Here is a 12,439-nt window from a genome sequence, read left to right on the forward strand (position 1 = left end):
TCCGAGAGCTGGTCTGAGACCTGCCTCGTATCCGGAAGTTAGTGGCCGCGGGGCGAAAACGGAGTATACTGTAGCATGGTAATCGGATGGCATATTGATAGATTGCTTGTTCGGGGCGAAAGGTTGGTCGGCGCGATATAGTGATGGGTGATGCGCTGGAGTATTCGGCTTGGGTATCGGGAGCTTGCTTTTGGCTTTTAGCAATGACCTGATTAGGTAAGACTTGCAATGATTCAGAGCTGAATCATCACGCCCCATAGTTGGCCCGCCCTCTGCTGCTGGGCTTGATGATGACTAAAGTCTTTGAAAGCGCGGAGTAAAAAGGAATATTAAGATATTGGAATATTGTCATGATTAGAAAGAGCTACGGAAAGGTAGTAGGTAAATATTGCGCCGAGAAGAGTGGAGGCGTTATCGATAGAACAGACATGAGACTTGAAAGCGAAGGAAGAGGATAGAAGGAATAAGAAGCGGCAAATGGGTTAAAAGGGAAAAGCCCATGAAGCTGACCGAAATCCCATATCTTACACTCAAGCAAGCCCGTACACCGTCATGACGCCGTGCGATTCTTGACCCTTGTATCCCTCGCATGTACCCCCAAATATCCCGCTCTTGATTTGCCGCCATTGATTCCATCAGTTATACTGCCGACTCTTAGCAACAGCCTCCTCTTCCTGCTTCTTCCTCGCCGCCTCAGCTTTCCGTACCTCCCTCACCACACCACCGCTCGCCCTCCACCAAACATCCGTACCCCATCTCACCATCCTCTCTGCCGCACCCCTAGGACCATCAACCGCCGGCCTCACGTCAAGATAGAACACCGGCTCGCCTGTCGGCTCCGGGTCGCCCTCATAATAATCAATCACATACCGCACCTCCTCACAGCCCTTCTCACTACACCGCTGTACAAACCAGTCATGCCGATCGAACGGCGGCGCAGTCGCAAACTTAGCCGGAAATACCCAGCCAAGCCACTGTAGAATCTGAGATTTGGGCGTCGGTTCGGTAGGTCGGCCTGTGAAGCGGAGGAGCTTGGGCGGCGGGATGTCCCTCTCATTCCAGGTCGTGGTGTCAAATGGATCTTCTATTCCCATCACCTGATTCGCGTTCTCCTCGCCTCGGGCGCAGACCTTATAGCCCTCTGCTAGACCGCGTGAGAAGCGCCGCTCCCAGCCCATGATCTCTGCCCACGCGCCCTCGTTCAGGAAATTGTGCACTGCGACCATTGACTCGATGGCGTCGGTGGGGGTATCGGTGTAGCCTTTCCGCAGCATGGCGTTGTACATCTGCTGCGGCGATGGGTATTCCCAGAGCGAGCCGTCGCCTTTGGGTATCGTAGATCTCTCGCGCGATAAGGGAAGTTCTTGAATTTGATGCTCTGCGCGCTTGTTTGAGAGATCAAACGGCATATTATTTAGAGGATTTAGTCGGGAGAGGAGGCCCTTCTTGGGCGGTACAGGTGTGGATGAGGATGCGGGCGAGGGGGTATCGGGCGGAACATAAGGACAGGCGCCTTGAGGTGTTGATGCGCTCTCGGGAAGTCGTGAGGAAGGAGACGGTGACTTTCTGTGCATTGGACATGATGGCTACGCATAGTTAGATGCAGAAATGCAAAGTGACGGTTGGTGGACGTACAGGAGGCTCCGCGTTCCCTCGAGGCATTGGATGCGGCGCAACAGGCGCGGAGTCTGCCCAAAACCAACCCATTGTAGGATTCGAGTATATCGGTTGGGATAAGACGTCTCGAAGAGGGCAGACAGCGTTCAAGAGCTGTGATGGAGGCGCGTGGCGGAGATTGTCGGGGAGAAGTTTCTGGGTGCTCGGAAGGTACATCCTTGTCGGCGTCATAATCGGAGTGCTTTCGCTCTGATTGGCCAGTCACTACAAAGCAACGAGTGTCCTGTTCTGAGATCGGATGATTGATAAATCCCTATTCTACACTCATGGTATCGTGCGCTTAATGCAAATCTATCCTATGAATGGCAATGGCCAACGTTTATGCTTTTGGAATCCGCCCTGACCCTTTTCATGCGCCGCCCGTAGCCTTTGCCAATTGACCGGTACCCCGAGAGCTGAAGATAGCCATGATGCCAAAGCTACCATAGAAAAGAACCATCGGATATGCGACGAGTCCCCTCATCGAAGTCATTCGCCCTACACAAAATCAGTCTCTAATAAGTGTTGTCCAAGTGGACGGATACTCACCAACAATCGTGAACATGGAACTGGATGAGTACGAGCACCAGATGATAGCCAGGCTCGTCAGAAGATAACCGAAATATCCATCCAAAGGAAATACTATGCCTAGAATGGCCACGAGAACGAGAGGGAGCAGACAATATCCCAGCACCGAAGCCGATCGAGGGTATGTCAATGAGGACGAGAAATGCGAAATTCCGCGCTGGCCTTGGTCCTGGTTTGCGGCTACTTCGGCCGCGGTAAGCGGTGGAGACATGAGTGAGAGGATCGTATGTAAGAGGATGGTCCCTAACACCGCGAGACCTGCTGACGTGTAAGGTGAAGCTGCGTAGAAGTGGAAGAAAGTGAACCTACCGTATATGTATCCGAAGTGGAGCTTTCCCGAAAGCTGCATTGGCTTAGTATCGCTATAATCTATGTGGCGAGGGTCCAGCCACGTACCAGCAACGATGTTCCAAATATGAAGAAGAACAGGATGGGGCCTGCAATATCGCTGTCGTCCATGATATGCTGGTCAATCCCGCCGAAGGGATTCAGAACTGCCAGCGTCTATTCCCCATGTCAGCCAGGGCTCGCAAAATTTCAATACGCAGCACATACTTTCATCTTGATATGCCCAAAGTTCACTCCTAGTTCTTCCACTGCGTATAATCAGCGGGCCATCCTATTGCTCGGTGGGCGCATTCACTAACGTAACGGCGGCTCTTCTTCATATCTGCTCCAATTAGCATATGTCTGGCACATATGTCAACACCACATACCCTTCTGTGCCAAAAGCTGCCAGCCATCCCGTCCTCAAACCCGACGCACCCACGCCCATCTGTCCGCTCACGCCCGGTGCTGTAAACCCCGCGCCATACTGTGCCGGGTATGCTTGAGCTTGCGGAGCCCCATAATTCGCCTGGAAAGGCGTCGAGTGTCCGGATACTGGCTGGTTCGAGAAAGACGAGGAATAGAATTGGAGGTTTTGCGCGCCACCGCCGTATTGTGGAGGGCTTTGTCCGTAGCCGTACTGAGCCATTATGGCCGGGAATCGATGATCGAAGTGGGATCAGGAGGGTGCGAGAACGTTTGGGGGCGAGTTCCGCCAGGTGTCCGGTTGAGGTTGTTTGCGGAAGCCTAGTTGGACTTCCGTTGCGGTTAGGATATTACGTAGAGCGACCGTGAAACGTCAACAGCTCGGCGGGCGGCAAAGGGCAGATAACTAGAATGTGAGACGGACCTGCTAGGACGGTGGAGCCCTGCTGTATCCGGGGTAAAGAATTATAAGTTCGAGTGGAGTGGTGAAGTTCGAAAACGCAGCCACTTGTTTATTCGTGTCTCTTCGGAGCTTCACGTAATCCGCCGAACATGGTCACGTGCTCAGGCGATCTCCTGTTTCCTGCCTTTGGTACCAGCTCGTCTCTCCTCAAATCGAAATCGTTCTCTTCTAAGTGATCACGATCATACTTGAGGTCTCTCGAAGGTAAAGGCATAGCCGCCAAAGTCATACTAGCACTGCATTTCACAAGCTCCATGACCTGGCACGCATTCCAAAGTTTGAAAAGGCAATAGCCTGAAATCAAACGGAGAGGGGTATCTGATTGTAAGGGCCGCTATGAGTAGAGTAGGCAACATTGAACTCCGAAGACGCTCAAGAATACTATGAATCATAAAGGGATTCGTTACTGTTTACTCAGCCTGGGTAACCTGACCAGTAAAACGCCCACCCAGCATCCAAACCCTAATTCATCCAACCTCGGAACTGCCAGACTCTAGTACATTTCCACAGTCCTTCGCGATGTGTAGTTGCACCAGTCACACTAGGAGAGGTGTCAGTATGGATAACAATAGATCTTGAAAGTGCATCATACCCTTGTCGCAGACGAGGCGTCATTGTCTTCGATACAGTATTCATTTCGGCATGTTATACACCGTCGAATGAAAAGCTCTTTACAAGTGATGCACTGCGGGATATTAGTTCTGTGGAGTATCGGATGCTCAAATCATACCGTATGACCGCAGCCAAAGCAATCACGTCGAACGCCGATTATCTGGTTCGATTTCTGTCAGTCTGTTCCTTTTGCAGCTTCCGAGCACATACCTCGGCGCGCCAGGGCCAGATTTCCAGGTGGTGGTATCCGATAGTCAGGCTCCAAGGCCAGCCGTGGAGACTGGAATCCGGAATCCAACTACCATGCGACCTCCGCGTGGCAGGACTGTCACCTTTTGCGCCAAGGGTACCTTCTCATCCCCACATTCCGTTACTGCCTGCGCCGGCCATCATCTCGCCGACCAAGCAGTTGTCAACGCAAAGACCCATATGTACCTTGATGGTTTGCTTCGGTATCATGCGTGGAGTCCCAATTGTTTGGGCATCCTCAATAAATTCGGTCTGCTGAAGTTCGGTGCGCTGCGCAACTGTAGATCCGGCGTAGCAATCCTCGTCCCACCACTTGTGGCAGCGCTCGCACCAACGGCCCTTGAGGCAATCCTCACATCGTACAAACAGAGGCGGAGGTTTCGAACCGTCAACGGTATGTGGCATCTGAGCGGCCCGAATAGAGCTCGAATGGAGAGCGACCGGGCTCAGCAGCGGAAACTCAGAAGCTGGCGAATGGCCAAAGTGAGCCGGGCCTTCGGGGCACGAATGGCAGGTCTCGCAGCCCGATGGCCCCAACGCCACGGTCGCAATGGCAGGGTTGAGGTATGAGGATGGATTGGGCAGACCGGAGCCCGTGCCTTCGCTGAGGAATGCTTTGGTCGGGTCGTGCCGCGGGCCTCTGCAGAGAACCGCGTCGAAAGCGATGATGCCCTCGCAAGCTTTCAGAGTCTCAGCCCATTCGAGAGAGGGTCGCTTTGCCATCATGCGCCCAGAGCATTGGTACCAGTTATCATCGGTCCGCGCCAGCGCAACGTTGAGTGCTTCGGAGGATTTCTGGTTCCATTCGGCGCCGATCTGAGCTCCCTGCGAAGACATGGCCCCCCTCGCAGCCGATGGAGGCGGCTTCTTCTTCCCCGGCGCATCTTGGGCCGGGGCAGGTTCGCGAGGGCCGAAAAAGTAGATGCCCTTGATCTTCGGGGTGCCGTCGGGCCGGCTGGGGCGGACCGCATATCTCAAGACCTGCTGCAGCTTCCGCTCGTTCAGGTGTTTGGCCTCGCGGATGGACAGAACGCGGACATTGAATCTGTCTTCGGCGATGATCTCGCGCACGAGGTCTGCAGGGACGCTCAAGCCATCTAACACCAGCGTATGCACGTTATATAGTACGCGGCGTCGCTCGAGCTTGGAGAAGATGCCGCGGAGAGGGCCGGAGTAGAATTCGTCTTCGGTCAGCGATTCGTCCATGCGCTCGGCGCGCCAGCTGATACCGCCAGAGTCGAGCGGCTCATATGGGACGATAGCTGATTCGACGGTGGAGAGGTCTAGGTAGCGGAAGACTTCGGGAGAGCTATGCACGATGTGGTGGAGCGTTTTGGAGGTTGCGGCTAGGGCGTATATTGAGGCGACAGGGAGATAGGGCGCCGTCTGCCGGAGGACCAGCGAATTCGACAGGAGATCCGCCAACGTGGTAGGGAGGGAGCCATCATCAGGAAGAATAGGGCCCATGGTGGAGGGGCAAAGAGAAGGCAGCCCGAGCATAATAATGCCACGCGGGTCAGAGGGTACTCACCGAGCCTTTATTGACTTGGGGCGGAGGCTGCCCGAAGGCGGGCACGTGCCAGGGTGCTCACTATGCAGGGTGGAGTGTTAAACAAAAGAAAGCGCGGCGGCGCGTTGAGACGTGGAGTGTAGAGGGGAGCAGTTGTTGGCTTGGGTAATGTGTGGGCTGCCGGTCGCATCAAGGCTCGACCCACCTTACCCTGCGAAGATCTCACAGGGTCCATGACGAGACCCGACAGCCAAGCGCCGCGCAGTCTATCCGTCGCCTCCTGGCGCGCTGTTTGGCGGCGCGCAACTGCGGCCAAGGCGTCTTAGGAGGCTTGGGAATTTGGACGAGGAAACATACTCTAAAACAGCGGCTGTCGAGGTACGCGGGCCGACACCGCTGCGGAAGCGCCCAAACAGGCAAGGCAAATCTGGGGACGTGGCTATCGCGCAGCGTGGGGCATGTCGAGCCGGCCGTTAGTGAATGGAATTACCTTAGCATTACCCATGCCATTCACCATTCCTTCATGCACGCTGGACTAGCGTATTGAGCGTTGAGGCGCATTACGGCTTTCCAGGTTCCAAGGTTCTGTCCAGGTGGCATGCTCGAGCGGGGCCTAATTCGGCCTAGTGGGAGCCGGTATCGATAAGACGTCACGCGTGTCCGTGCCTCGCTGGCGCCTGCCCTGCGCCGTCCGTGAAGCTTCGAGAAGAGCCGCAACGCAATATGTCAGCCATTCACTAATGCAGTGCCCGAACCTTTTATTCTCTGGTGCTTCTTCGCGTCGTTCGCCATTAACACCCCTTCCTGGGCTTCAGTCCACGAATCAACCATGTCTTCACCACCGCCTGAGCCGGCGGAGCTGAGCTGGTCCTCGCAGTACACGGTCACACACGCCTCCCGGAACACACAATTACCTGGCGACAAGATTCTGCTTCCCCCCTCCGCACTAGAGCAGCTGCTTGCCGCAGCTCCCATTACCACTATCGACGAGGACCGGCCCCACATCACCGCTTTCGACCCATACAATCCATACACTTTCGCCGCCGAGCGACAAGCGCGGTCGCAGTACCAAGATCGGCACCAACAGCTACCTCACCCGCTTACGTTTCGTCTTGTAAACCCACATAATGGTAGAGTGGTCTACGCGGGCATCCGAGAGTTCTCGGCGAGAGAGGCCGAGATCGTGCTCAGCAGTTTCTTGAGGGAAGCTCTGGGGCTCGAAACAACGTCTGCCCAGGCGTCGCGGAAGGGCAGTCCGGATGGCGATACCGACATGGTCAACGGAATTGAGCAACTAGGGGTGAATGGCACAGCTTTAGCACAGATAACGGTGCATGCCAAACAGCTACCCAAAGGGACCTTTGTCAAGCTGCGGCCTCTCGAAGCAGGCTACGACCCCGAGGACTGGAAGTCGCTACTCGAGGAACATCTACGGTCGAATTTTACGACTTTGACAAATGGCGAGGTTCTGGTGGTCTACGGCGGCCGAGGAGCTGGTGGCAAGCGCGAAGAGTTCCGCTTCTTAGTGGACGGATTCAAGCCGGAAGGAGATGGTATATGCGTTGTGGACACAGACTTGGAGGTTGACATTGAAGCGCTGAACGAGGAGCAAGCTCGTGAGACGTTGAAGAGAATAGCTGAAAAGAGACGACGAGCACCAGGAACAGCTGAGGGAAGTTCTGCAGGCGGAAGGATTGATATCTTCAGAGGCCAGGATGGCCGAGTCCTGGAGGGAGAGTATGTGGACTATGAGTTGTCGTCGTGGGATCGGTCTCAAGGCCTCGAGATTACACTAAGCGACGTGGACGATGAAGATGAGGTTGATCTGTTTGTCAGCCCATATTCTCCCCGACAACGAGCACGACCGAGGGAGGACGAGCACGTGTTCGCAGACTTCTCCAGCCGATATCCCAAGCGCATCCGTTTACGGCCAACAAACGTTGAACTGGAGGAGGCAGAAGCTATCAGAATATCAGTGCGCGCTTATCCTTCAGAATCACCATCCGCTATACCTAAGCCATTCCATCTTAAGGTATCCATATTCGACCCAAAGTCTGAACCAGCTCTGGGCGACTCTGGTTCACCAGAAGCACCCCATAATGAGGGAGACGTGCAGTGCAAGAACTGCCATCAATGGGTTCCCAAAGGTTCTCTCTTCCTACACGAAAACTTCTGCCTGCGGAACAACATCCTTTGCCCACAAGGATGCGGGCATGTTTTCCAAAAGCGCTCAGAAGCTTTCAAGAACCACTGGCATTGTCCATACGATACATTCACAGGCAACACATCTTTATCCCATCAAAAACACGACGCGATATACCACACCCCTCAGGAATGCTCATCCTGTGGTATGAGCTTTCCTTCGATCCCCACGCTTTCCGCCCATAAGACGACCGAATGCCCCGGGAAGCTGATCCTCTGTCGCTTCTGCCATCTCCAGGTCCCGCAAGAAGGCGATCCTACAGAGCCTCCGAATCCAGAACTACTACTCTCTGGGCTCACGCCCCATGAGCTCGCAGACGGCGGCCGAACAACAGAGTGCCATCTCTGCAACAAAATCGTGCGCTTCCGCGACATGGACACGCATCTGCGTCACCACGATCTAGAGCGCTTATCCCGCCCCACACCACGCCTCTGCCGTAACATAAACTGCGGACGCACACAAGACGGTGCAAATAAGCTGGGTGATACGCGCGCCGGAACGCGCAAAGGCCAAGGCCCGGGTAACGAGATAGGGCTCTGCAGCGTCTGCTTCGGACCCCTCTACGTCTCTCTTCACGACCCCGAAGGAAAAGCATTGCGTCGCCGTATCGAGCGCCGATATCTCTCACAGCTACTCACCGGCTGCGGAAAGGCTTGGTGTAAAAACGAGTTCTGCCGGACTGGACGGAAGCATAACGGTCAAGGCGACAAGCCCGTCCCGACTAAGGATGCCATCCCGCTCGTGAAGCCGTTCTTAGAAGGTATGGATGGACGAGGCTATTCTACGCCGCTGCACTTCTGCACGGATGAAGGGAGCCAGCGACGGAGGACGTTGGCCGAGATGCTGAGCGCGGAGAAGGGAATCGAAGGAAAGGGTGGGTATGCATTGGAGTGGTGTGTTGCAGCGCTGGAAGCTGAGAACGGGGACTTGGAGAAGGCGAGGGCGTGGCTGAAAGGATGGGCGCCGCAGAGGAGCGAGGCTAGCTCGTGAGAGCAGCTTGCGTGCACAGCTCAAGGAATGGAATGACACGTAACGATTCTGTATAGAGGGCGACAACGGCATATAGACATAGAGATACCCAGGCTTCCGAATGAATGAGATGCGTCTCCGTGGGCAATGTATATATTCTTTCTTCTGGAAATTTTGACTTCGAGGAGGTAAAAGAAGTGGAAAAGGGTGTTAGAAGAACAGGACGGTGATGCAAGGACTACTACGTAGACAGAAGTCCACATTTCATATGAAAAATATGGTCAGCAAGCTCCTGTTCGGATGTCGGGAACAAACCTCCTTCCTCAACAGCTATATTTAACCGTCCCCACACAGCTTCCCAACGAGAGCCCACAGGTCCGCAGGCTGGAATGGAAAGAAGCATTGGGCTAGTCCTCATGGGACTGTGCCTGGGTGCGGAGAGGGGGTCAATGACCTTCAGGATCCTTTTTCCGAGATCTATCAGGGATAGGACACAGGCGTTAGACGATAGGGGTTGGCATGCACAGGTAGATCGGATGTGGTCTGCTTAGGTTAGGTGCGCTTTGTAAAGGTCCTCTGGGGTTGATATTGACTGAACGCGCAAGGCCAGATGCCGGTGGGAACTCTGACAAAGGCCCTAGGACTCATGTAGTACTAAAGCAAATACCAAACCTTGAGAATCTGCAGTCATGGCATTAAGAGCTGTGTCAAGCACCGAACCTATCTATATAGTATCTGAAAGATGGTAAAGATCACGGGAAGGTCTGCTCTATGAGAGGGACTTCATCTCTCCCTCCTTCAGCTTGCCGGCGCCGACCAGTCGCTTGACTTCATCTTGGAGAATCTGCTTAATCTCGCCGGCATCCTTCTTCCCGTTCAGCTTGCCGGTTAGTGTGGCTAGCTCCTCGTTGTCGATCCTGGTGATGATGGCGTCAACGTCGTGGAGCGCGCTGTCGATCTGCGATGCTGGGGCATCCCCCGCACCATGAAAGTAGTTGCCCTCTTTGACGGCACCTCGGACAACGCGCTTGTTCTTCTTCGCAGCGTTCTTGGCGGCTTCCTTCGCCTTCTTAGCATCTGCCTTCTCGGCCTTTTCAGCAGCCTCTTTCTCCGCCTGGAGTTTCGCTTGCTCTTCCTTCGCCTTGGCTGCCTCCTCTGCCAAACGCTTCTGCTCCGCCTCTTTCTCAATTCGACGCTTATTCTTCTGCGCGTGCTCCTGCTGGCGGAACTTTTTAATGCGCTCGTCCAAGGCCAAACAGTCATCGACCAGCTTCCTTAGACGTGCCGTATCCTCGGTCTTCTTCTTGCGGCGGGCATTCTGGTTCTTGCGCTCGACGTGGCGTTTCTGGTCGCGGCTCTCGTTGTCATCAGGAACGTCTTCGTCGAGGTACTCGAAAGACCGCCAGCTGTCGAAATTGTACCAAAAGTCGTAGAAATTCTCCACTTCCTCCTTCGTGCTTTTCTCGTTTCCGAGCTTCGGGACCGGATGGACATTAGAGAAGCGTCCTTCCGCTTCGAAGACCTTGCCCCAGAGCTTGTAAAAATTGCCCTTCTGCGTCTCTTTCTTGGTCGGTGGCTCGACGTCCGCTGCCTCATCCACCGAATCGAATTGCCGTCTCTTGACTGGGTCTAGGAGAACCTCAGTAGCCTTCTGTATGCATTTGAAGAATTGATCGTCCTCCGTTCCGCCGGCGGCAGCCTTCTTGTCGGGATGGTGCTTGAGCACCTTCTTGCGGTGGGCACGCTTGATCTGATCCTCGGTCGCGCGGTGACGGTACTTTGAGATACCAAGGACGGCATAATGATCCTGGCCCTTCCAATCCTTGGCTTCCCGCTGCAGCATCAGCGGGTCCTCGGGCTCGCTGATATCGTCCTCGTCGTCATCCTCGACCTTTTTCACGTTGACCTGGGCCTGGATGCGGTCGTCTTCGGAGAAGGTACGCTTATGTCGCTTCTACAGGTGCAAGAGTGATTAGGCTCCGTGCAACAGCGCAACAGCTTGAACTTACTCTTCGTGCGTGCGCAAGGAAGTGCGGGCCGACGGGTTCGATGTTGCGGTCGTTGGCGTCGCTGAGGTGTCCGATGGGCTTGAAATCCCTGTCCGCGGCCCAGCCCTGAGGCAGGACAGGTAGAGGCAAAGAGACCTGAACTGATGCCATGTTCGCGGTGTCGCTGTCTGTGGGAGAGAACAGGGCCCGGGAGGAACAGAAATAAATTTCAAGCTGAAGCAGGAGCCAAAATAGTCTTGCCGGAGTTTTGCCGGGGATCCCTGCAGCCCTACCCAAGGAACGTCTCACCGTGCCGTTTGCCAGTTGCAGGTGGACACCTATATCATGGCAGTTCTGGACCTGCTGTAGACCCAATCTCTCTCCGTGGCCGTATAGCATACCGCCAACATGTTTCAGGGCTTTCAGGTACCATCCCTTCTCCCAACTCCTGTTGCGAAGCTGACCGTGGACCCCAAAGCGCATCAAAGGTGCGCTCGATGCCAGGATAGCCGAAGAGCAGGCGAAGCAGAGAGCCTCTGCCCAAGGGTCGCGTTCACGCTCGGGCTCTGTACCCAGACGATCTACATCACGAAATCTGTCCCCTTCAAAGCGACCCTCGAAGTCGACCGACAATGGCGGCAAGGCAGCGCCGAGCGGAAAGGGGCCCGATCCCTCAGAGTTTGACCCGGAATTTGTCATTGGGGAGGATGAGGAGCAACCCAGCAGGTCAGGGACACCGCGTCCCAAAGAGAAGGCAGGAGCAGCGGAGACGGCTTCAGGCAGTGATAATGGGAAGGAAGAAGCCGCGAAGGCTGCCCACGCAGACGAGAAAGCTCCTTCAGCACCGGAAGTCCCCCCTGAGGTGCAGACCCGTCTACGGAAGCTCGAAAAGCTTGAGCCTAAATATTCTGGTGAGTAGGCGCGCTTCATTGACTGTGACAGTCTAATCGTCAACACAGAGCTCCTTCGCTCATACCGCATCGCTCACGCACGAGTCGGCGCAATCGAAGCATTTGAAGCCTCCCTCCGCGAAAACACGCCCTTGACTACCATCAACGAGCCCGCGCCATTTGTCGAATACCTCGGCCAGTTGAATATTAAAAGTGATATGCTCATGGAAGAGCTGAAGAGAGTCTCGAAGGAGCGGGATGAACTGAACAGAAAGCTAGAAGATGCCGAAAAGAGAGCAAAGGATGCCTCTGAAGAGGCCGAAAAGTTGCGGGCCGCTAACAGCGAGGTCCCGAAAGATGATTCCACAACTCAAACAGAATCGGTCGCGCCGTCTTCGCCTTCCAAAGCATCAAAAGCCACAGAAACCACGGAGGATACCGAAGAGTTCTTCTCATATGACAGCGAGCTACCGAGACTCCAATCTCAACTTAAGGAGAGCGAAGACAAGGTAGAAAAGCTCGAAGAAGACAATAAGACTTTGAAGGATGAGCTATCCG

General features: G+C 54.7%; 5 protein-coding genes across 5 annotated transcripts; 1 reads left to right on the forward strand and 4 right to left on the reverse strand.

The window, feature by feature from the left end:
• Positions 1–392: 392 nt before the first annotated feature.
• BU26DRAFT_464770 (uncharacterized protein) lies at positions 393–1,801 on the reverse strand. The gene is made up of 2 exons (XM_033825175.1): positions 1,636–1,801; positions 393–1,586 (listed from the first exon to the last, which is right to left on the reverse strand). The coding sequence occupies exons 1-2, from the start codon at positions 1,705–1,707 to the stop codon at positions 636–638; spliced, it is 1,023 nt and encodes a 340-aa protein (XP_033679474.1). The 5' UTR covers positions 1,708–1,801; the 3' UTR covers positions 393–635.
• A 104-nt stretch (positions 1,802–1,905) lies between these two features.
• BU26DRAFT_523116 (protein transport protein yip1) lies at positions 1,906–3,475 on the reverse strand. The gene is made up of 7 exons (XM_033829966.1): positions 2,961–3,475; positions 2,892–2,914; positions 2,800–2,840; positions 2,641–2,748; positions 2,554–2,587; positions 2,206–2,502; positions 1,906–2,154 (listed from the first exon to the last, which is right to left on the reverse strand). The coding sequence occupies exons 1-7, from the start codon at positions 3,218–3,220 to the stop codon at positions 2,027–2,029; spliced, it is 891 nt and encodes a 296-aa protein (XP_033679475.1). The 5' UTR covers positions 3,221–3,475; the 3' UTR covers positions 1,906–2,026.
• Positions 3,476–3,949: 474 nt separating this feature from the next.
• On the reverse strand, positions 3,950–5,990 carry BU26DRAFT_523118 (uncharacterized protein). The gene is made up of 4 exons (XM_033829967.1): positions 4,283–5,990; positions 4,191–4,232; positions 4,053–4,145; positions 3,950–4,001 (listed from the first exon to the last, which is right to left on the reverse strand). The coding sequence occupies exon 1, from the start codon at positions 5,786–5,788 to the stop codon at positions 4,427–4,429; it is 1,362 nt and encodes a 453-aa protein (XP_033679476.1). The 5' UTR covers positions 5,789–5,990; the 3' UTR covers positions 3,950–4,001; positions 4,053–4,145; positions 4,191–4,232; positions 4,283–4,426.
• A 534-nt stretch (positions 5,991–6,524) lies between these two features.
• On the forward strand, positions 6,525–9,015 carry BU26DRAFT_464781 (ubiquitin fusion degradation protein-like protein; the record flags this gene model as incomplete). The annotated part of the gene is made up of 2 exons (XM_033825176.1): positions 6,525–7,968; positions 8,242–9,015. Coding segments are annotated over exons 1-2 (2,082 nt in total), but the record flags the coding sequence as incomplete, so codon positions are not given.
• Positions 9,016–9,485: 470 nt separating this feature from the next.
• BU26DRAFT_464783 (zuotin) lies at positions 9,486–11,193 on the reverse strand. Its single transcript, XM_033825177.1, has 2 exons — positions 11,013–11,193; positions 9,486–10,957 (listed from the first exon to the last, which is right to left on the reverse strand). Exons 1-2 carry the CDS (start codon positions 11,160–11,162, stop codon positions 9,773–9,775), a joined length of 1,335 nt encoding a protein of 444 aa, XP_033679478.1. The 5' UTR covers positions 11,163–11,193; the 3' UTR covers positions 9,486–9,772.
• Positions 11,194–12,439: the final 1,246 nt, after the last annotated feature.

The sequence above is a fragment of the Trematosphaeria pertusa genome (genome assembly GCF_010094035.1).
Source record: "Trematosphaeria pertusa strain CBS 122368 unplaced genomic scaffold BU26scaffold_15, whole genome shotgun sequence".
Taxonomy (NCBI): domain Eukaryota; kingdom Fungi; phylum Ascomycota; class Dothideomycetes; order Pleosporales; family Trematosphaeriaceae; genus Trematosphaeria; species Trematosphaeria pertusa.

Excerpts from the sequence above, each read along its gene's own strand:
- BU26DRAFT_464783 (XM_033825177.1), bottom strand. The coding sequence starts at position 11,162 with ATGGCATCAGTTCAGGTCTCTTTGCCTCTACCTGTCCTGCCTCAGGGC. Across the intron at positions 10,958-11,012 it reads TCCTTGCGCACGCACGAAGA|AAGCGACATAAGCGTACCTT; the intron begins GTAAGTTCAAGC and ends TTGCACCTGTAG.
- BU26DRAFT_523116 (XM_033829966.1), bottom strand. The coding sequence starts at position 3,220 with ATGGCTCAGTACGGCTACGGACAAAGCCCTCCACAATACGGCGGTGGC. Across the intron at positions 2,588-2,640 it reads TATTTGGAACATCGTTGCTG|CTTTCGGGAAAGCTCCACTT; the intron begins GTACGTGGCTGG and ends AAGCCAATGCAG. Across the intron at positions 2,503-2,553 it reads CCACTTCGGATACATATACG|GTCTCGCGGTGTTAGGGACC; the intron begins GTAGGTTCACTT and ends ACACGTCAGCAG.
- BU26DRAFT_464770 (XM_033825175.1), bottom strand. The coding sequence starts at position 1,707 with ATGGGTTGGTTTTGGGCAGACTCCGCGCCTGTTGCGCCGCATCCAATG. Across the intron at positions 1,587-1,635 it reads GAGGGAACGCGGAGCCTCCT|CCATCATGTCCAATGCACAG; the intron begins GTACGTCCACCA and ends AACTATGCGTAG.
- BU26DRAFT_523118 (XM_033829967.1), bottom strand. The coding sequence starts at position 5,788 with ATGGGCCCTATTCTTCCTGATGATGGCTCCCTCCCTACCACGTTGGCG.